The sequence below is a fragment of the Papaver somniferum genome, chromosome 9 (assembly GCF_003573695.1).
Source record: "Papaver somniferum cultivar HN1 chromosome 9, ASM357369v1, whole genome shotgun sequence".
Lineage (NCBI taxonomy): Eukaryota > Viridiplantae > Streptophyta > Magnoliopsida > Ranunculales > Papaveraceae > Papaver > Papaver somniferum.
The window spans coordinates 27,555,865-27,576,228 of NC_039366.1; the positions used below are offsets into that span (position 1 = coordinate 27,555,865).

Sequence of the window (20,364 nt, forward strand, 5' to 3'; positions counted from 1 at the left end):
AATATAGTTGTGTTGCTGTGCACTCTGCACTTCAGTTAGAAGGGAAGCAAACTCTCCTGCTGACGCTATGGCAAAGTATGCTAGGAGTGAAAAGCCTAATAATGTGTTGTTTTTGCATCCACCAAAAATGATGATGCCTGGCTTGGAATCTGATTACAACAATAGATATTTGTCTCCCTCTCTATCTTTAGCTCCTGGACTTTCTGCAACTACTTTTTCCAGAGTTCAATCGAATCTGTCTAAAGGCGGAGGCTCCGTCTTAATAATCTTTGACCAGCCCCACTACTTCTTGCACGATTCTAAAAGGACGGGGCAATCCACAATAATCAGAGAACTAACTGAACCGGGTAACCTTCTGTCTGGCAACTTCTGGAGCTTTGGGCAGCTTTCAATATACAATTCCTGAAGAGAGCCAAGGAATCTGAGAGTTGGGAGTGCGAAAAGTTCTCCACAGCTACGAATGTGCAGTTTCTGGAGAAGAGGCATGTCACCTCTCTCTAGACCAGTCCATATCTCTAAGCAATACAATGACCGAAGGTATAGGGTCCTAAGTGAAGGAAATCTCTTCATCTTACCTATGTTGTTGCCGCAAAAGTCACTGTCAATATCCCATAGTTCTGACATTGGTCCATATATATGGAGAGACTTGAGCATTGGAAGTTGTCCAAGAGGAGGAAGCAACTCACAGTTTACGCACCCACACAGCTGAATAGTCTCAATATTAGAGAAGGATGGGTCACCCACCCAAGTCGGAAATCTGACTCCTGCGTACCTTTCAACCACCAGATGTTTAAGGTTTGTGTGAGGTTCCAGCCTAGCGAGTGTATTTTCTGCAGCTGTAGCACCAATCCCGGAATTCCATACCAGCTCCAGTTTGTCAATCCCTTTCTTATCAATCAGACAGTCTTTGATATTCTCTACTTTACAGTTCTGCAGATTCTCAAGCTTCAGAATAGCCAGTGATCCTCGAAGATTCACCAATCCCCTCAACACTTCAATCTTCCCATACATTTCATCCACAGCAAACGCACTGAGTGCTTCAAGGTTGGTTATTTCTCCAATTTGGGGCATGACAAATGGTGTATAATCTATCCCCAGATCAAGATGCCGCAGGTTAACTAGTTTCCACATGCCTCTTGGAAATTCCAACTCTGTAACCTTACTCTTAGTTCTCAATGTCTGGAGGCTCTGAAGCATAGTTATCCCCTCAGGTAAATATCGCATAGAATTGAAAGAGAGATCAAGGAACCTCAACTGCGACAAGTGGCAGATTGAATCGGGAAATTCCCGTAATCCAGCTCGAGAAAGGTCCAAAACACGTATCTGCCATAACTTAAAAAATAAATCTGCTGGAATGCTAATGCGCTGAGTAACATCTCTGATACAAACTAGAAGTGTGCGCAAGCCCTTGGACTTGTGAAGGTCTTCAAAACTCCGCTCATCCACAGTAGCACAATACAGCAAAGAATGGCGTGCATGTTCAGAGGTCTTGCGAGATGATGATAGTCTCCTTTCTTTTTCACCCTCCCTTCTTAAATATACATCACCAGAGGAAGATATAAATTCTGCCAAATCATGAACATGATCCGGCATTTGGTAAAATCTCCCATACACGACATGCAAGAATGATCTCTATAAAAGCTCGTCGAAGTAAGCAAACCCCAAGTCTTCCATACCCATCCCACATTCAGGTTGAAGGAAATCTTCAGCCATCCATAGTAACACTAGCTTGTGTTTCTCAAACCTGTAGCCTTTGGGGAACAATGCACAATAAACAAAGCATTGCTTCAATTGTATGGATGAAAAACCATGATACGTCCACAACAGAGATGACGAAATTGGAAATTTTTTATCATAAGACGCAAATAGTTTCAAGAACTTTGACTTCATTTTATACGTCGAAGAAGAGCGTCTTAAAACCCCACATGCTACAATAACAGAAGGGAGCCCTCGGCACAACTTTACAATTTCACCAAGTTGTGATAATTCTGAAGGAGGTACAAGAGAAGCAAACCCGTCCACCTGTTCGATGAATCTTAAGTGAAATGCAATTGTCCTTGTAACACTGGAAAGCCACTGAAATAACTTCTTCACCATCTCCAAACAACGATCAGACATTGTTGTTTTCGAAGGAGTGTCAACATTAACAGTACCGCTTTGGTTGTTTCCGAATGCTATATGCATAAACAAAGACAAAGAGTTTTTGTAACTTAAAGGTTCTAAAGAGTAAGGAAGAACTGTCCCCAACAAAGAAGATACAATAGCACTGCGTGCGAGTCGTAAGCAGAACCTTACTACCATATGCACCTTTAGTTAAAGGGGTTCTTAATAAATTCCAGTCGCAGCAAATTTCATTAGACACGCCATCTAGAATGAGCAAAAATTTCTTCGTCAGAAGCAATTCACTAAGCTTCAACTGGAGATAATCCAGATTACCTTCTTCCATTGACCTTAGTTTCTGTTTCCACTTCCTTTGCTCGTTATCTTTCAAACTTTGAATTGCACATTCGATCAAATTTTGCGTAAACTTCAATCCGTCAGGGTAGCAATCAGAGAGTGAAACCCAAATTTTGATGTCAAAATGGTCTTGCACCCTGTCATTTTTGAAGACATGTCTGAGCAGTGTGGTCTTACCAAGGCCAGCATCACCCAGAACTGGAATAACACAAAGTGTTTCCGAACATGATTTCGATTCTTCTTCTGTTAACAATAACTTTACAAGACATTTCTCATCGTTAAACCTCCGAACAACAAGGCTATCATTTTCTTTAAGATCCTCAAATATTTTCATTGTTTTTGTGTCAGGATGTGCAAGCCTATGAACAATAATATCTTCCAATTTGCCTACTAACGAATTAATATTAGCATCCTTAAAAAATTTTGAGAAATGATTGTTTATACCTTCTTCTTTGTCTTCCATGGATGGTGTTGAATGATCATAACCAGCAGCAGCATCATTCATATCGTCTAATGTAACGTTGTAAACCACATCCTAATTGCCATAGTTTCATCTACACTTCCCAACATGTTGTAGGGAACTTTGAGGTGATGATAAGCATCCCGCTCAAAATTCAGGTAGTGAATCAGTCTCTTCTCCAGTGATATCTCATTATCCACAACATCTAGGACAACATAGAGCATCCGCTCCAGTTTCTTCCCAAGTTGTGGTTGTTGTTCGTTAAACTTACCATCATGTAACCTTCTCAATATCCTATGAGCAAGAATACTAATCAAGAGAATATCATCTTCACTCCCCACCTTCAGGCCCATTGTCTAAGATAGGTGGATTGCACAGTCTGACTCTGGAGAAGCTTGTTCGTATAATTCAGGGTTCATAACATGCTTTTCAAAAAAAAAAAAAATATTCAACCTAAAAGAACATGATCTTAGAAATATCAGGAGTTTGTGTTTATCTTTTTTTAGAGTTGGGTTTAGTGCGATGAGTAATCCCTAATCTTCAGGATTTCGAGAGTTTACGTGGGTTAGAGCAAACACTATGATAGCCAACGTTGGCCGCATTTCTGGCCTAGCCAAGCAACCGCCTAGGAGGCGCCTTAAATTATTTGGCGGATACTGAGTATCCGTCCCAGCTAGGATACAACCGTAATCGACTGCATATTGGATAATGCAACCGTAATACAAGAATGACTAAAATATCCTCCAAAATAAGATCAGGTTCACTCCGAATAGCTTCGCATTATCCTACATTCTTCCAGAATCTTCCTAGTAAGCAATATCATCCTGCAAAAAAGGGATAATGATATGTTCGGAAAAGCAATCCTAAAACTGTTAGAACTTAACGAGTGTACTACTTATATCCCACCGATCGACGTAAAACTCTTACAATTTGTGTAATATTAGGACTGTAAAGGAACTCCCACTGACGTAAAACTCTTACAAGTTGTGTGTTTGATAGTTGTACGGAGACATAACGAGTTTATATTATCTGTTTTATCCTTTTTATATTATCCAGTTTAGATTACCTTTGAGCAATAGTGATGTATATCCGGAGACATGATAAAGAGTTTATATTCCACCGAACTAATAGAAGTTGTGTAATTTTAGGACTAGTGTCAAAGAAATCCTGAAACTGTTAAAAGACTGCTCTTGGATAATCAATTATCTATAAATACCTACTCATATTCACATTCTCAACCTACAAACAATACTTCTAGCTAGAGAAGAACCAGAAAGTTATTATCTAAAGTAACTTTCTTCATCATCAACAATGGCGGGAGGTGCTTTTGAGTCTTCTGTAGGAGGAGCAAAAGGGAAGAAGGAATACCCTGGAGAGCTTACTGGTTTTCTTCTTTTTACTTGTCTTATTGCTGCATGTGGTGGTCTTATATTCGGATAGGATATCGGTATCTCTGGTAAGTTTTTTTCCATCTGCTGTCTGTTCTTTGATTCTCTGGGATATGTTTTATAACTGCATGCACTGAATGATATGGCCGTTTTTATCTTTGATTCTCTTTTTTTTTTTTTGCTTTTGATTTTTTTCCATATATGTTTTATAACTGCACGCATCCATGCAGTGAATGATCTATGTTCTACGATATGGCCGTTTTTATCTTTGGTTCTCTTTTTTTACAATTTCATGCACTGGATGATCTATGATTTGTTTTACAACTCTGATCTATGATATGGCCGTTTTTATCTTTGATTCTCTTTTTTCTGGTTTTGATTTTATTTTCTTTTTAATACATGTTTTACAACTGCATGCATCCACAGAATGTTCTATGATATATATGGCCGTTTTTAACTTTGTTTTTACGTGTCTATATAGGTGGAGTTACTGCTATGACACCGTTCCTGCAGAAGTTTTTCCCAAAGGTTTATCGACAGGAAATCGGTGTTGATTCAGCTAATCAATACTGCAAATTTAACAGCGTACCGTTAACTTTTTTTACATCGTCTTTATACTTAGCAGCTTTGGTAGCATCAGTTTTGGCCTCCGAAGCAACCAAGAAGTTTGGACGTAAAGTCACTATGTTTGTTGGAGGTTTAGTTTTTCTTCTTGGTGCTGTCCTCAATGGTTTTGCCCAGAATCTTTGGATGCTTATTACCGGACGTATTCTGCTCGGTATCGGTGTTGGTTGTGCTAATCAGGTAATATTTTTTCCCTCTGTCGCTTTATTTAAGTTATACATGTAACAACTGGCATGACGTAGTCTTAACATGAGTTTGTTGCATATTTTTGTTTACAGTCTGTACCGCTATACCTTTCGGAGATGGCACCATCTAAGTACAGAGGAGCACTCAACAGTTGCTTTCAGCTGATGATAACGGTTGGAATTTTCCTGGCCAATTTAGTAAATTTCTTTACAAACAAGATGACAGATGGTCCAGTCCAGGGGTGGAGAGTTAGTTTGGGGTTAGCAGTTGTGCCTGCACTCATAATGACAGTTGGTGGATTTTTCTTGCCCGACACTCCCAACTCCATCATCAGTCGAAACAAACCAGAAGAAGCAAAGAAACAGCTTCAACGCATTCGTGGTCCTGTTAACATTGACGAAGAATTCACTGATTTAGTTGCTGCTAGTCGCGAATCTCAAAAGTATGAAGGCCAGTGGAACAATTTGATGCAGAGAAGATTCAGACCTCATCTATGTTTGGCCATACTTATCCCATTCTTCCAACAATTTACTGGTATCAATGTGGTTATGTTTTACGCGCCAGTTCTCTTTACAACTCTCGGTTTCGGAAGCAGTGCCTCGCTCTTGTCTGCTATGGTTACCGGTGGGGTTAATCTCTTTGCTACATTTGTTGCAATCGCACTTGTGGATAAAGTGGGAAGAAGGAAATTGTTCCTTGAGGGTGGTTGCCAAATGTTTATCTTTCAGGTACTTACAACTCTATCTACTCCGTCATTTTTTTCTCCGCACGTATTTATTTGTGAACACGCCTATTTTTTTATTTTTATGTATTGACGGAACCTATATGTCATTCTTTCAGGTTCTTATAGGTGTTTTGATATGGGTTAAATTCGGAACTACCGGTATTGCAACTATATCTTCCGGCTATGGAATTCTCGTTGTCGTCTGCATTTGTCTGTTTGTGGCAGGATTTGCGTGGTCCTGGGCTCCTCTAGCATGGTTAGTACCTAGTGAGATATTCCCACTTGAGATCAGATCAGCAGCTCAAAGTATCGTTGTTGTGGTGAATATGCTCTGCACGTTCTTAATTGCTCAGATCTTCTTGATCATGTTATGCCATATGAAGTTTGGACTATTCTTCTTTTTTGGTGGTATGGTGGCCATCATGACTGTTTTTATCTACTTCTTTGTACCTGAGACCAAAGGAATCCCAATCGAAGAGGTGTCCCAAGTATTGAAAAATCACTGGTACTGGGGAAGATTTATTACTCAAGATATCGAGTTGGAGAACAAGCGCAAAACTTTGAATACTTGATCAAGAACAGAGACGCAGGATGCAGTGGAGTAGTTATTTTAATATTTGGTTTAGCCTGAATTAGTATTATTTCATAGGCGATTTTTTATTTTTTGAGTTGGCAAATTTTCTCTTTTCAGTTTAGTACTCGGTAAATATTACAACTTCAGTAATTATATTTGATTTTCAATATAGTATTATCTCCATTTTTCTTTTTATGGCTTTCGTGTAGTGGTACTAAGTTTAATTTATATGTGATTAACAAAATAATGAATGTGCATTGCAAAACTATATGAACTCATCACTTAAAGTTTGTAAGTAGACGCTGGTAACTTCAGTTCATACAACTACTGCATTCAATTTCAACCCTGGTTTCACTGCCACAAAATATGGAGAAAAGTGAGAACTGCATAGTTTAAATGTACATAAGAGGATAGAAAAGTAAGGGCGGCTCGTTAACTAACAAATTCTCTTGCTAATCTGTTTATGTACCAAACATATCAAAACTTCGGCCCACCTCAAATGTACAAAACAAAATCTCCTGAAATATATATGCAAAAAGAACAAAACAAAATAAAGTTCCAAGAAATGTTACAGTTGTTTGTTTGGTCGACAGATAAAGATGCAGGGTGATCTCGAGGAGCATCACCCAGCATTTGCGAGCTTCTTTTCGGGTAGCTGATCATTTGCTAATTGCTCTTCGTTCTTTTTGTCCATTGCCTTCCGTGCGAGCTCGTAGCCTGCAAAGTTCATGGCACCCAGTGGCGCGATCCAGAAGAACCTTGGAAGTGCTCCCTTAAATAGACCGAGGGGTCCTTCCTGGCGGAGGATGGAGAAGGCTATCATTGACATTGAAACGGGAAGACCCTGAGGGGCAGTCATCGTTCTTGTCTTCAACACATCAAAAGGAGTTGTGACGACTGCAGCAAGTCCACCTGACAATGCACCTACAAGTATTGTCTCCCATGGCTCCAGTTCTCGTCTCAGGTAATGCTGAACACCCTTCAATAACAATTACAGGGAAAAAAAAGTCATATTAACTAAAATTTGGGATACTTAATGCACAGAGCAAGGCATGCCATTTAAATGTGAGAATTAAGCACAGAGTTAGCTGTCATATTCATTTAAGTACAAACCTTTTTGGACTCGGCATAGAGTCCCATTCCAGCAACATAGAAAGGAACCTCCCTGCACAGTGTGGCACCAGTCCCACGAAAGAAACCCTTGATACCATCTTGACGCAGAGTACCCACAAGTGCTTCTCCCACATTGTCAAAGATACCAGCCTGACACCTCTGCTTCAACACCTCACATGGTATCCGCACTGCTGTACCCAGGATTGTACTGCAGAATGATGCTATAGATTGCACCTATATTGACAAGTGTGTTTTAAGTTTTATACTTCAATAAAAATTTATAGAAGTAGAAGAGTGGAACCTGAGAAGTTTCAGTATATCATTGTGAAACCTATAACATTTCTTCGTGAGTCTACTAAAATTATCCATGAAATCAAGAATAAGAAAGCTTTGTAACGCTTCTATTTAAGTGCCAATAGCATGATAGGCATGGAAACAGAAGAAAAGAGTAATGCTTCTATTTAACTGGATGTAGCATTACAATTGCGCTTATTACCTGAAGCTCTGCAAGTGTGGGGGCAAAATTTATCAATACAAGCTTGCTTGCCTCAAAGATTCCTGTCCTTAGTCCATGGCTGTTGAAGGGGAAAAAAAAAGAGTGAGCAAAAAACTTAAGCTGTCCCGTGAGATGTAACACAAAGATGAGGATCCAACCTTGAAAATTGACCGAGTATAGCTGGTATAGAACCCCTGTATAATCCCTGAACTCCAATTTGTGGAAGCTTTGCAATAATTTGGGGGAACGATAATGTGGACGCTTGTACTCGGGTCTGCGACAACATTAATTATTTAGCACATTCCCAAGGAACTGAATAATTGAGTTATTGTACGAACACAACATGGGAATAATAATCTCCAAAATTCTCTATGGTTCAGCATAATAAAGAGTGAATTTTGACTCTCTACGACGGAAGCTTATCAGATGCATTATCCAGATTAGAAAGCTCTGTAGGAGTTGCAACAAACTATTGGCTCCCTAGCTTTAATCTTAGTCTCGACCTAGTTAACATGGTACTAAACTTATTTTTACTAGGAGCAAGTTCGTCATAACTAGCGTGTCCTGACTTTAAATTTGCATTGTATGTTTCTAGAGTATGCCATTAGCTTTCGGATCATATACCTCAGTTCGTCAACAAGATATTTATTGACTTTTCAGCTCATATGTTCGTCCTCTATCCTCTCAGGAATTTCTAAATGATCTCATCAACATTTCTAACAGTAACCTGGATCCTAGAATGCCATCCTGTGGCACGATAATTTTCAATTTCGAACTTTTTACATCTGCTTTACCATTAAAGTTGACATCAATTGCGGTAATAATGCAACTGCATATAGAGCAATAGCAAGGGAACTAACTTTTATGGTGTCAACAGGATGAAGGAGAGAAGTAGAAAGTGCACAAGCAAGGCCCCCAGCCAAAGCTGCTTTCAGAACACTTCCAGCAGGGATCTCTACAGGAGGTGGAACAGCAACAACGGTGGCAGCTTCAAACCAAATACTCCTGCACACAACATTCTAGGATGTTAATCTCAATTAGTAGGGCCGTATAACAGATTGCATAGCTGGTACATGGCCATATACATAAAGTATGTCCATCTGTCATTTGCAGAATAAGAAAATACAGTTGTCAGATAGATGTGAAAGAAATACAAGGTAAATATAGACTCAATCTTAGATTTGAAGAAAAGAGGTACTCAATGCACCCAAAGCAGTAATCACTAATCAGAAGTTAAATTGAAACTGGAGGGAGATATGACACCAGAAAAGTGATGGCAAAAGCACAAAGTATGCAAGCCAGTAACACATCTTTTTTTTAAATCATTAGTGCTCAAGTTCAACCATTAAGTATAGTATGACCAATTACTCGATGCTAACTTTACAAATTCAAGTTATCATCAACGAAGATAAACTAAAACACGATGTACCTGTGTATCTGACAGTTTGACCCTGAATGTCTATGCTCTCCTACTATATTACTGACTGTGCTCTTAAATTAATTATATTTTTGCAATGATACCACTCAGTTCCCTAAGTACCACATACCTACAAGATTTCATTCAACATTAACACAATGGGAATATATTCAATGTTTTACCAGAAACCTCAAAAGTGAACCGACCAAATTCCAAGACATAAAGAAAAAAAAGGAAAAAGAAATACTAAACGTCACAGATGGTAAATATTTATTCGAAAGAACTAATCACTAACATAGTGGTCGCTGAGAAGTTGGCATCAACATCCAAGTAGAGTCCAACATATTTATAGTGAAAACCGAACCCTGAAAACACTTACCGTGGATCATCTGTGAGTCGATCAGAAGGAAGAAGAAGCATAAAGTTCCGGAAATGGCCATAAGATATAGATCCTCCAGTATCCGCATTCAGAAAGCGCATCATGGCAACAGCGTTATCTTCATTGGCCGGAAGCCCAGCATTTTTAAGGGATGTTAAGATTTGCCCTTTCTGCAGCGTACCAGACTTGCTCAAACAGAGAGTGGTATAGGCTCTAAGAATGGTTGGTTCCTTTTGCTCCATGAATGACAAGAATTGTTTCCACCCAACTGATTTTGAAAAAAAATGATTTCTGGTGCGTCTCATGAAGTCTCGAGCATATTTCCTTGGTAACCTTCTCCTTTTCATTTCTATTTCAAGATCTTCTAGAGTGACCTGCCCATCACCATCTCTATCCAGTTCCTCAAAAAAACGCTTTCCTGCAAGCAGATGCAATTGGTTTAATATAAGTAGTGCCCCCTTTGAGAATTCAAGAAAGAATATCTGACAGGATTTAAAGATCACCCCTTGCATCTTCACTACTGGAATCAATTTTGCTTTAAAAAATTGTACTTAGACGGGAAAACACATTAATCCTTCTTTAGTAATGCTAGAAGATTTATTGGAACACTTTTAATCTTTACACTATAAACTACAAATATTACACCTAGTTGGTATAAAGAAATGCAAAATATGAGACTCAAACCATTTTGAAACTGATGTTTAACCAATAGCCCCCCTTATAAGTCACAAATCTACGCCCAACCACAGAAAAGATTTAATTGAAGTGATGTTTGAGAGAACTTGAGAAGTAGACAGTAACGTACCTTCAGACTCTGTGTACCTGAAGAAATCTTGCACCGAGAATAACTTTTTCTTGTCAGGATGTTCGTCTTTAGAGGGACGTCCTATTTGAGGTACGAGCTCAATCAACTCTGACAATGAAACAGTGGATAATGTGGACCTTAAGCGCTCAACATTGGACAACGGGATATTCAGCAATCCAGTTGCAATCTTTTGAGGTGTATTACCCTCAGGTTCTTCCTTGTTTGCATTGGTTTCAATGTCCTCATCCTCCTCCTTAACAGAAGGTACTCCCACCATACTGGATGGTACTCCTCCTACTCTTGCAAAACTCAGATTCCCTAAAAAGCTATTGACATCTGCTTTTCTTCCTTTGAACATGCTCTTGAGAAGCCTGAGATGATCAATTTCCACGGAATTTGAAGAATCATCTGTCATATTACTCTTATCATTACTCTTATTACAACTTCTCTGAATTCCCTCGTCAAACTTGGAAATATTTTGAATGATTTGATCACATAAGAAACCTACAAGGAGCTCTAGCGACAAAATTTCTCCTCCCTTGTACATTCTAGTATTATCACCCTCCTCCTCTTGGAACACCGAATCAAATTGAGCATCGGATTTCTTTTGCTTCCTTTTAAAAGGGAAGACCAAAGATGGTTGTTTGCATGAATCTTGAGAAGCATTTTCTTTACCAGATTGTTTCTGTAACCGCTTTTTCCCAGGTTTAAAAGGTGTCGGAATAGCTTGAACAAAACTATTAACCAACACAGACCATGTCATTGCAAACTGCAAACAATTCACACAAGATCCATCCTCCTTTTCCTTTTCTTTCAACGACCCTTTGTTCGATAACTCACTAGTTGTTTTGCTCTTATTACTACTCCCATTATTCTGAAACAAATTCGCTAAAAATGTTTTATTCGTAACCTTAGTTGATGATCCTTTCTTTCTCCCATCTACCATAACCACATCCCCAAACTGTTTCTTCTTCTTCTTCTTCTCACTACTCTCAACAACCTTTCCATTAGTCTCAACAACAACAAGATTAAATTGTGGAAAAATTTCTAAATACTTAACTCCATTCTTCTGACTTAACCAACACAATTCAAGATCTTTAGCAACCTTCTTAAAACCAGATTCAACTGGTGAGAATACATCTTTAACCGCGTTAAGCGAATTAAAGAAGGATTCAACTTGTTCATTCCTAGACACCATTACTATAACACAATCAACCAGATTAACAAAACAAATATATAAAATCTGTAATCAACATCGACAATTGATATCCAATGTATCCATTCACGAACCCTAATCAATCAAAATTATATCATTTTGATTAAAATAAACAAATTAAGTTGGTACTTGGAGAGTAGTAAGTGACAGAATTAACCTCAGAATGAATTGGATTTCCTCTTTTTCCACTCCTCCATTTCCCAATCAATCAGGTGAGAATAAGTAAGGGTATGATATGATAAAATTGTTGGGGCTTGTGTGAGTTTGGATAAAATGGGGGGTGAGAAGCAGAAAACAGAAGAAGAAGAAGAAGAAGAAGATGATGAAGGACCAAAAGAGGATTTTCTCGAATCTTGTAAAAATAAAATAAAAATGTTTTTATCTTTTTATTTAGTTATTTATTTTTGGATAATGAGGCGAGAGTAGCTGAAGCGGAGCCACGTAGGATGGAGGGACACTTGGGAAGTTGTAAGGACAATGACGGAGATAACAAAGAAGATACTATTGGAATTGGGAATTGTCTTCTGGAAATTGGAAGCAAAATTAATTGGTTCGTATGGAGTTTACTTGAGGATTACTTTGGAGATTAATGTTCTGTTTGTTTATTTGTATTTGATGATGTTGGTGGGATTAGTATATTGGATTAGATATACCAAATACAATACTAATAACGTTGATGTGATGTAATAAATTTTTATAATATCTTCTTAAAATTGGATAGGCACGTATGATTTGCCTTGCCCCGTTGAGGCGACCTACCTCACTGTACCTGTTTTCATAGTCTATTTCATCAAAGTGCCCTCAAGCGTCAAGGGGTCCTCCTTGCCAGTCCTACTCCTACCCATGGGAGAAGGACTTCTACAATTATGAAAATATAGTGATGACTTTTTTCGGATATCCAAGCCAAGTTAGTAATAATAAAGCCAAAGTTTGACGATGTTGTCAATTTTTATGGAGTTGTAAAAACGATCTTGGCTACCAGGGGCGGAGCCAGGTTTTGCAGGATGGGTGGGTAAGTTATCTAGATGCAAAATGTGTAAAAATCGGTGAAATTAGGTTAAATTAAGTAAAATTGAGCTTGCGAGTCGGCTGGTCCGGGTGCGAAATTGGGTTAAATTATGCATATTATAGAATTTGTTAAAGATATTCTCAAATGCTTTTTTTAATGGGACAAATTCAGAAAGAAAAAAAGTAAGACTAGATTTTCATGCATATAATCCTGAAGCCAGTGCTGTCAATTCTACAAGCTATTCAGGTTTAAGTCTGCGACAATGACTCTAGACTATCCATATAGAAAGATCAACGTTGATGTAATTTTCATTCTAAACATAGACGTTGCAGGGGCTATTGCTCAAGATTATTTAGGGAAAGATGTTGGATGTGGCATCATTACCTTTGATGCTACTTCTCCTCTCATGGCAGAAACAAAGCTGTTTAATTAGTCATTATTTGATCATCGTCTGAATATGTTACATCTTATTGTAGAAGATGATGCTGCAAATGTAACTAAAGTGGTTCTAGATGATTCCAGGGATGTTACGTGGAGCATAAATGCGTTGTTGTTGGAAATTAAAGAAGCTTCTGGCACTTTTATGGATGTTAAATTTGGATATATTTTGAACATTTAAATGCATTCACATACAGTTTATGTCGTTTTGTCACGCATGATAATGTATCAGTGGCGTGAGTAGCACTAAGATGGGTGACCTCTTAGGAAGTCCTCGTGATGATTGCCAGAACTGAGTGAATATTCATTGCATTCATATGGTTTCTCTCTTCGTCATTTATGAAGATTTTCTCTTCATCATAAGATAATTCTTCCTTCATTTTCAAACGATTCTTTCTTCATTTCGCAATGATATTTTATGTCAGTATGAACTCTAAGTCTATTTTATATTTATGATTTGCTTTGCTTTTTTCTTATTTTTTAAGATTTGGCTTCTTTGAATTTTTTCAACATTATACTGATTTATTCCCATAAAAGGCCCTTCTTCTTTTTCAAACCCCTCACAATTTGAAAATTTGATTAACAAAATATCAATCTCCTATACGAAGAAGAAACCTTATTAGTCGATATCCCAAAAGATTTCAGCGATGATGTAGAAGACCTAAAGTATCATTTCACTATTAAAACTTTCAACAACAGATAATATGGTTTTAGTATTCTCTATGGTTTTTTAAAAAAGAGTTAAAAACCTTCTGGTTTATTCACCATCTGCAATCCTAGCATGGCTATGTATGTGATCCATTTTGAATTGTGACTCATCTTCTCTAAAGGTTCTCATTTGAATATCAATATTGATTTGCTTCCAATATATAGAACAGTTCGATCCTGGAAAACTATCCTCTAAATATATATATGTTCCAATATTTTAATTCAATATTCAAGTTCATGGATTACATATAAAAGCTCTCCCAAAATGCTCGAATCCGTATTAAGCTTGTTTTTCCAAACATGTTCCTAAAGAGATAAAAATCACTCTTCATCCGAAAAATATCTTCCCGGGTAAACTAAATTATGACAAGCTCCCCAGAGTATGCTACTAGTATTTCATTTTGGTCATCTAATGAAGGTGTTAGAGCCTCGCTCGGTGGAACTTGCAAGTTTTAATATCTCAAGCTTGTTGTCAGTATTAGATGTACAAGACTAAATCTTGATTTCTAGTCTACTAAACTCAAGTCTCGGAGTAGGATAGAGTATGGTAGTTGAGTATTAGACATCACTAAATAACCCTCGAAGATCGAAGACTGAAGAACAAAAGAAGATATTTGTGAGAACTTCATCAACAAAACGATATGTGAAGATTTTGCTATCATATTCACTCATGTCATTTACCATTTGATCTTATGAGACTATGTCGTATGATTTTAGAAAATTTAATATTCCAAAGAAGAAATTTCGATTTCAAGCTTGTCTTAGTTAAACTCTCGAAATATGACTCAATTTATTTACCATTCGATCTTATGAAACTATGTCGTATGATTTTAGTAGATTTAATATTCCAAAGAAGAAATTTCGATTACAAGCTTGTATTGGTTAAGCTCTCGAAATATGACTCAAGCAATGAATGTTCATAAATCCTTAGCAATCTCAGTTAGAACAGTTTATTATTCACTTTTTTTTTTGTGTTTCAAGTTGATCATCTGGAAATTGCTCAGGCAACTGTGCACACCGTCTATGGCTATTAATTAAGAAAGTTTCAAACCAATTATGAGAGCTACGAAAACTAATAGGCACAAGGTAGACACTTGTTTGTGTTACTAAAAGCCAGTCTGAATTCTAAGAACTATGGAGGTTTGCGAACCCAGTTTGCGTATCCTTTTCTACTGAGTTCAGGGATTAGATAGGTTTGTAAACCACCATCTATTGACTTTGTGAATTTCCAAAGTTTTCAAACCCCTCGGGTCTATCAGTCAAGAACTGATTAGGTTTGCAAACTCTTCGGTTTTGTTGTTCACGAACTGCTAAGGTTTACGAACCCTTTTATTCAGTTTCGTGAACTTTCCGAGGTTTGCAAACTTACCCAGTTTAGTATTAGAAAAATCTCACAAACATACATGTGTGTTCGACTTTGCTAAATACTCTTATAGAAAATTCTACGACAACTTTATTCACCAAATCACTTTGTGTTTGTGGATCATTGATTAGTCTTGAGTGTTACTGAACACCGCTATGTTCTTGTGAGTTCAAATGCTACTTAGCCGCTATGAATCATCCTTGTGGGAAGTTCCAAAACCCTGGACCAGAATGCATATCCTTATGTGTAATTTTAAGGAAGGATTCTCACATGCTTACATAAATTCCTAATAGGAATTTTATCTAAACTGAGAAAGTGTTTGCTTGGATCTCAAGCTATCTTAGCTTGAATTCGAAGCTATCTAGAGCCTTGAAAATCTATAAATAGAGAGACTCTTGCAATAAGATTTCTTCATCCCTGGCATGCTTGTGTCCTAGTCGCTAAGCTAGAGTCATATTCTATAACCTAGGTTTTCTCTGAGAAATATAATTAGGTTACGACTTTGAACTTAGGGATTCGTGAAGCCCGGTCAGACTATCCTTTACCTGATAGTTCGTGTATCCGGATCTCATTCTTATTGATCTTTAAGGTTTTTGTAATTTCATATCAGGAACGATATAGATAAAAATCACAAATCTTTTTGTCTTAAACTTTTTGATTCCTCAAGATATATAGATATTTAAACTCTTCTTTGATTTGTTTGGGTTGTTCTTGAGAGATGGTTAGTAATCCAGGCTTCTCATCTAACTGAGTGTAAGTGTTCCAGATTCGTGAGGTTTGTTGTACTTTGTCAATTACAATAAAATTTCCAAACCTAGATTAAAACATATCAAAAAGGAAATCAAATATGTTAGACACAAATTGGTATCGAAAGTATTCACTGAGGTTGAAGCAAATCTTAGGTTGTAAAGGACGTCAGCTAAGGGAATCTAGTGCGCACAATCATGAGAGGTTCAAGTGGCTTAGGAACACAACTGCAGCTGAGTTTCTTGAAGGGTTAATTCAGTCTCAAGTACATTCCATTCTGAAGTCCGATAGTAGGCTAGCGCTTGTACAAGTTTAATACAATATGATGTTTCAAAGTTGGATGAGGACCCAAGGTTTTTCCTGCAGTTGTTGTTTTCCTCGTTAACAAAACTTCTAGGGTCTTGTGTTTTTCTTTTTCTTCATTATATTATTTTGTCTTTATAATAGGAATAAGAAAATAGTAAACAATCATTCTATATAGTTTAAGTTCTTATTAATTGAGATAAAAACAAGACCCGTTCTTGTTGAACTCATATCTTGAAAGATAGATTGCAAGTTTTATACTTGTTAAAATTTGGATATGACAAGATTGATCTTGGATATTGATTTTTGAGATCGTCCAAGAACTCTTATACACAATCAGGTTCATGGACCCTTTGGTCTATACATATTAATTCTGGAAGAAAAAGAAAAAAACTTTATATATAATCTTGTTCGGGGGTGTTTGTTGACCTACTTGTGATTGTATTATGTTTTTTCATACATGTTGTCAAACGAAAAAGTTGATGGTGTAGTTGCTACCCTCTCCTTTTCAGAAGCAGTTTCTTATCCTTTCTAACGTCTTGGAAAATGTTAATTCTGCCAATGATGAGGATTTTAGTTTGAAGATGCAAGATTCAAGTCTAACTCGACTAAGTGAAATATTCGAGAAAATGTATAGACCAACTGAATGGGTTATCGTAGCTAACCCTAATCAGATGCAAGATAAACGCTAGTCTTTTCGGGAAACTGATATAGACTCGGGAATGGTGCGACAGTTCAAACCCTTACTTCATTCATCAGAGCTTTCAACCCTGCAATTTTTTTTTTAATTTGAAACTAGATTGAATGAAAGGAAAAGCCTGTGTGTATGTAATTCTCTTGATTTTAAGAACTATCACTATGTTCATTTGATTGGTTTTAGCGGAGGATTATAAGTTCTAAGGAAGGATAAGCTTGACATCACAGTGGTTTCCTCCAACAAAAATTTAATTCACTATTGAATTGGAAGTAAGTTAAATTTTCCTAGATGAGACTTGTTGTATATCTATGGACCTCCTGCTCAATACATCTTCATTAGGGAGACTTATACTTGCTTTCTAGGGTTTCTGATAGCTGTCGTAGGCTCAAAAAATTAATAATCTTATTTCCACACAATTAACTGGTAATATAATGGAAGTAAGGATCGTTCCCACGAAGAGCAGTGAGTTTTAGTTGTCAAAGTGTCACAAGGGGGGTTTTGTTTTAGATTGTGAACAAAATAAATAATCAAAGTAAATAAAATTGTATTGTAATCAATAAAAAGAGATATGATCGAGGAATCCTTCTTCGTATATAAACCGTCAATGAGTTATTATAATTGCCTACTCGTCGTTAATCATAGATTATCACCAACCGTAGAATAACAGCTAGATCAGTGTTATCCCCTAAACTCCTTATATCACTGGATACGGAAGTTCTCGCCTACCAGATTCTATTCAACGAACCACCAAGTAGTAGATCACTCAAGGTGTAGTCCAATCGAATGCTTTATCTTTTGTGAATTTATAGGTTGATACTAATAGTTATACTCTTAGATCAAGGTCCACTTTTTAGTGCTGTTTATACACAGAATAACTCCACAGAATCCCTCTGCAAGGTTTTGTGTTATCTACTTGTGTACAAGTTATTCGACGATCACTTATCTCCTAACTCAATACTAGCAATAGATTGAATCAACAAATCAATTTAGTTGGCCACCTAAACAATCTATCAATCAATCATAAATATTAATTAATATATACAAACGATAATCATATGAAGAACTTCAAGTAGATTAATATAATAACTCAAATCTTGTTTACAACTTAGAATTCATCCTCAATCAATAGGTGTTTAGCTACTCATGGATGTAGAAACATCCATGATATACATATGAGAAAAGTAAAGAGATAACGTTACGATTGATAATCGCTCCGTGTGATGTTTCTTCTCTCCAAACCCCAACAATTTCGTGACCTAATGATATGATGTTATTTCACATAACCTAATACCTTTTTATATGTTTTACATTGCTTGGCGTTCACGTATTGGGTTCGGTTCAAGAACCCGACCCAAAATAACGAATTAACGTTCCCAAACGTGCCCTTAGGCCTTCCAAGGTGTGAATACACGTTTCCCGTTTGATAAGTCCGCGTACCCAGTCCGCAAACTTCAAAATCCAGCAGAAGTTTTCGGAATTAAGTCTGCGAACTCAGTTCGCAAACCCAGTTCGCGGACTTCATTTTCTTCGGTATTCAATAAAAACTGTTTTGGCCACCACTTCTTCATCTGAACTCGGAATGACCTCATTCTTTTTGAATTCTTTCTATCTTTCAATTCTCTTCAAGATGATGATGAGAAATCCTTAATTTGAATGAGTTAAGCTTGGTATTTGTCCTGAGTCTTGATTTTGAGCGTTTTGCTCCTTTTCATCGCACTTCTTCCACTTCTCTTGGACTTGGGCGCTTGGATTCTTGGAATACTTCTCTTCATATCTCTTTTCAGCACTTTATAGCTCCTTTTTGGATGATTCACCTAATTGAGACAAATAAGAGAAAACAAAAGTAATAATATGAAAATATGCAAAAATAATAGCTAAAACAAGTATGGAATGGACACTAAAATCATATGAATTATGCACTTATCAAATTCCCCCACACTTAGCTTTTGCTAGTCCTCGAGCAAACTAAATAAAACTAATCCTAAATACAACAACTCCATGTTGTGAGGATACAGTTACTCTTAGCATGAATAACAGGCCTTTAAACCCCTAGGTGTCCCTAGTGGACGAATTATAGTCTCGTGAGGGCTTACAAGAGGTATACCCACAAAACCTACTCCAATTTCTCTCCTTGGAAGAACCACTAAGGATAGACACAAAGTAGAAAGCCAAATAATTAGCTTGCATATGCTCTTTATCTACAAACATCCCACATACATTCCAATCATCACACATAAGCAATTACTTGCGTGTGACATTCAACCTGCTTGCAAAACTCTACTAAGATAGTCATCGTACTTGTTGCAACGTTTATCACAACACTCGCATACTGAAATCACATGGATAGATAAGAAAATGAAAATAGAAAAGTGAAGTGTGCAAATGTTGACTTAAGTGAAAGATGTTACCCACAATACTTGTATGAATGTCGTCAAAGGATATATATTTATAGCGCACTAGTTGAGAGAAGCACCCATTTAACTCGACATCATGATTAGATATTCTAAGCGCATGTTCCTTTTCAGCAAGTATGTGATAGTTGCCTTGGATCCTGTTGATAGACGCATTTATGTGTCTATTTTGTTCTCAATTTTCTGTATTGTTAGACTCGATCAAATACTTATTGTGTTATTTTGTGTTCTTGTAGATGTTTTTAGAGAAATAAGCTCTTGCGGCGAAATGGGCTCGAAAAAGTAGTGTTTTACACCTCAGGATAAAGTACTAAAGGCACCCCAGAAATGCATCGGAGGAACCCCAGAAAAATTACTGTTTCAGCCCCAAAAATTACTATTTCAGCCCGAATTGCTAAAGGGACCCCAGGAATGGATTAGGGTAGGTCATCCCCTACCTTTTGAATTTTGAAAACTGGCGAGAATTTTTTGTTCACAACTGCATGAGAATTGGGAGAAATATTTGGGTGATTTTCGTGAGTATCATGTTGTCATTATGTTGGCATCCAACTGATAGGTCGACAGGACGTGTTTTGGAAGGAAAACAAGGAACCAAATCTTCTCACAATGGTTGTTCTATAAAACATGGAATAAAAAGTTACAGAATATTTTGTGATATTTGGAAGATACGTAAGATTTAAAAGAAGATATTCTCCAGGGATTCATGTATACTGTTGTTTTGGAAATATATTTACAACTGCAGAGACGTGTGAAAAGAGAAGAAAGAAAAGAATGGAAATAAAATCTCGTCCACATGCAGCGAAGTAAACAAATAATATATGGAGTTATTACAAGGATTTTTATGGAGCT

General features: G+C 37.1%; 4 protein-coding genes across 4 annotated transcripts; 1 reads left to right on the top strand and 3 right to left on the bottom strand.

The window, feature by feature from the left end:
- Positions 1-282: 282 nt before the first annotated feature.
- LOC113311641 (putative disease resistance RPP13-like protein 1) lies at positions 283-1,593 on the bottom strand. Its single transcript, XM_026560453.1, has one exon. The coding sequence runs from the start codon at positions 1,591-1,593 to the stop codon at positions 283-285; it is 1,311 nt and encodes a 436-aa protein (XP_026416238.1).
- Positions 1,594-1,632: 39 nt separating this feature from the next.
- On the bottom strand, positions 1,633-2,962 carry LOC113311642 (putative disease resistance protein RGA3). The gene is made up of 2 exons (XM_026560454.1): positions 2,260-2,962; positions 1,633-2,174 (listed from the first exon to the last, which is right to left on the bottom strand). Exons 1-2 carry the CDS (start codon positions 2,960-2,962, stop codon positions 1,633-1,635), a joined length of 1,245 nt encoding a protein of 414 aa, XP_026416239.1.
- Positions 2,963-4,294: 1,332 nt separating this feature from the next.
- On the top strand, positions 4,295-6,421 carry LOC113308995 (sugar transport protein MST8-like). Its single transcript, XM_026557427.1, has 4 exons — positions 4,295-4,373; positions 4,787-5,109; positions 5,208-5,843; positions 5,956-6,421. The coding sequence occupies exons 2-4, from the start codon at positions 4,801-4,803 to the stop codon at positions 6,409-6,411; spliced, it is 1,401 nt and encodes a 466-aa protein (XP_026413212.1). The 5' UTR covers positions 4,295-4,373; positions 4,787-4,800; the 3' UTR covers positions 6,412-6,421.
- A 320-nt stretch (positions 6,422-6,741) lies between these two features.
- Positions 6,742-12,181, bottom strand: LOC113308993 (mitochondrial substrate carrier family protein C-like). The gene is made up of 7 exons (XM_026557426.1): positions 10,624-12,181; positions 9,819-10,236; positions 8,883-9,027; positions 8,181-8,296; positions 8,023-8,101; positions 7,527-7,760; positions 6,742-7,392 (listed from the first exon to the last, which is right to left on the bottom strand). The coding sequence occupies exons 1-7, from the start codon at positions 11,819-11,821 to the stop codon at positions 7,036-7,038; spliced, it is 2,547 nt and encodes an 848-aa protein (XP_026413211.1). The 5' UTR covers positions 11,822-12,181; the 3' UTR covers positions 6,742-7,035.
- Positions 12,182-20,364: the final 8,183 nt, after the last annotated feature.

Bases quoted from the DNA above. Each gene is read 5' to 3' on its own strand.
- LOC113311641 (XM_026560453.1), bottom strand. From the start codon at position 1,593: ATGCCGGATCATGTTCATGATTTGGCAGAATTTATATCTTCCTCTGGT.
- LOC113311642 (XM_026560454.1), bottom strand. From the start codon at position 2,962: ATGAATGATGCTGCTGCTGGTTATGATCATTCAACACCATCCATGGAA. The intron at 2,175-2,259 runs GTATCTTCTTTG...TTATGCATATAG, and splicing joins GACTCGCACGCAGTGCTATT to CATTCGGAAACAACCAAAGC.
- LOC113308995 (XM_026557427.1), top strand. From the start codon at position 4,801: ATGACACCGTTCCTGCAGAAGTTTTTCCCAAAGGTTTATCGACAGGAA. The intron at 5,110-5,207 runs GTAATATTTTTT...TTTTGTTTACAG, and splicing joins GTGTTGGTTGTGCTAATCAG to TCTGTACCGCTATACCTTTC. The intron at 5,844-5,955 runs GTACTTACAACT...TCATTCTTTCAG, and splicing joins GCCAAATGTTTATCTTTCAG to GTTCTTATAGGTGTTTTGAT.
- LOC113308993 (XM_026557426.1), bottom strand. From the start codon at position 11,821: ATGGTGTCTAGGAATGAACAAGTTGAATCCTTCTTTAATTCGCTTAAC. The intron at 10,237-10,623 runs GTACGTTACTGT...ATCTGCTTGCAG, and splicing joins CAGGTACACAGAGTCTGAAG to GAAAGCGTTTTTTTGAGGAA. The intron at 8,297-8,882 runs GTTAGTTCCCTT...ATGTTGTCGCAG, and splicing joins ATCCTGTTGACACCATAAAA to ACCCGAGTACAAGCGTCCAC.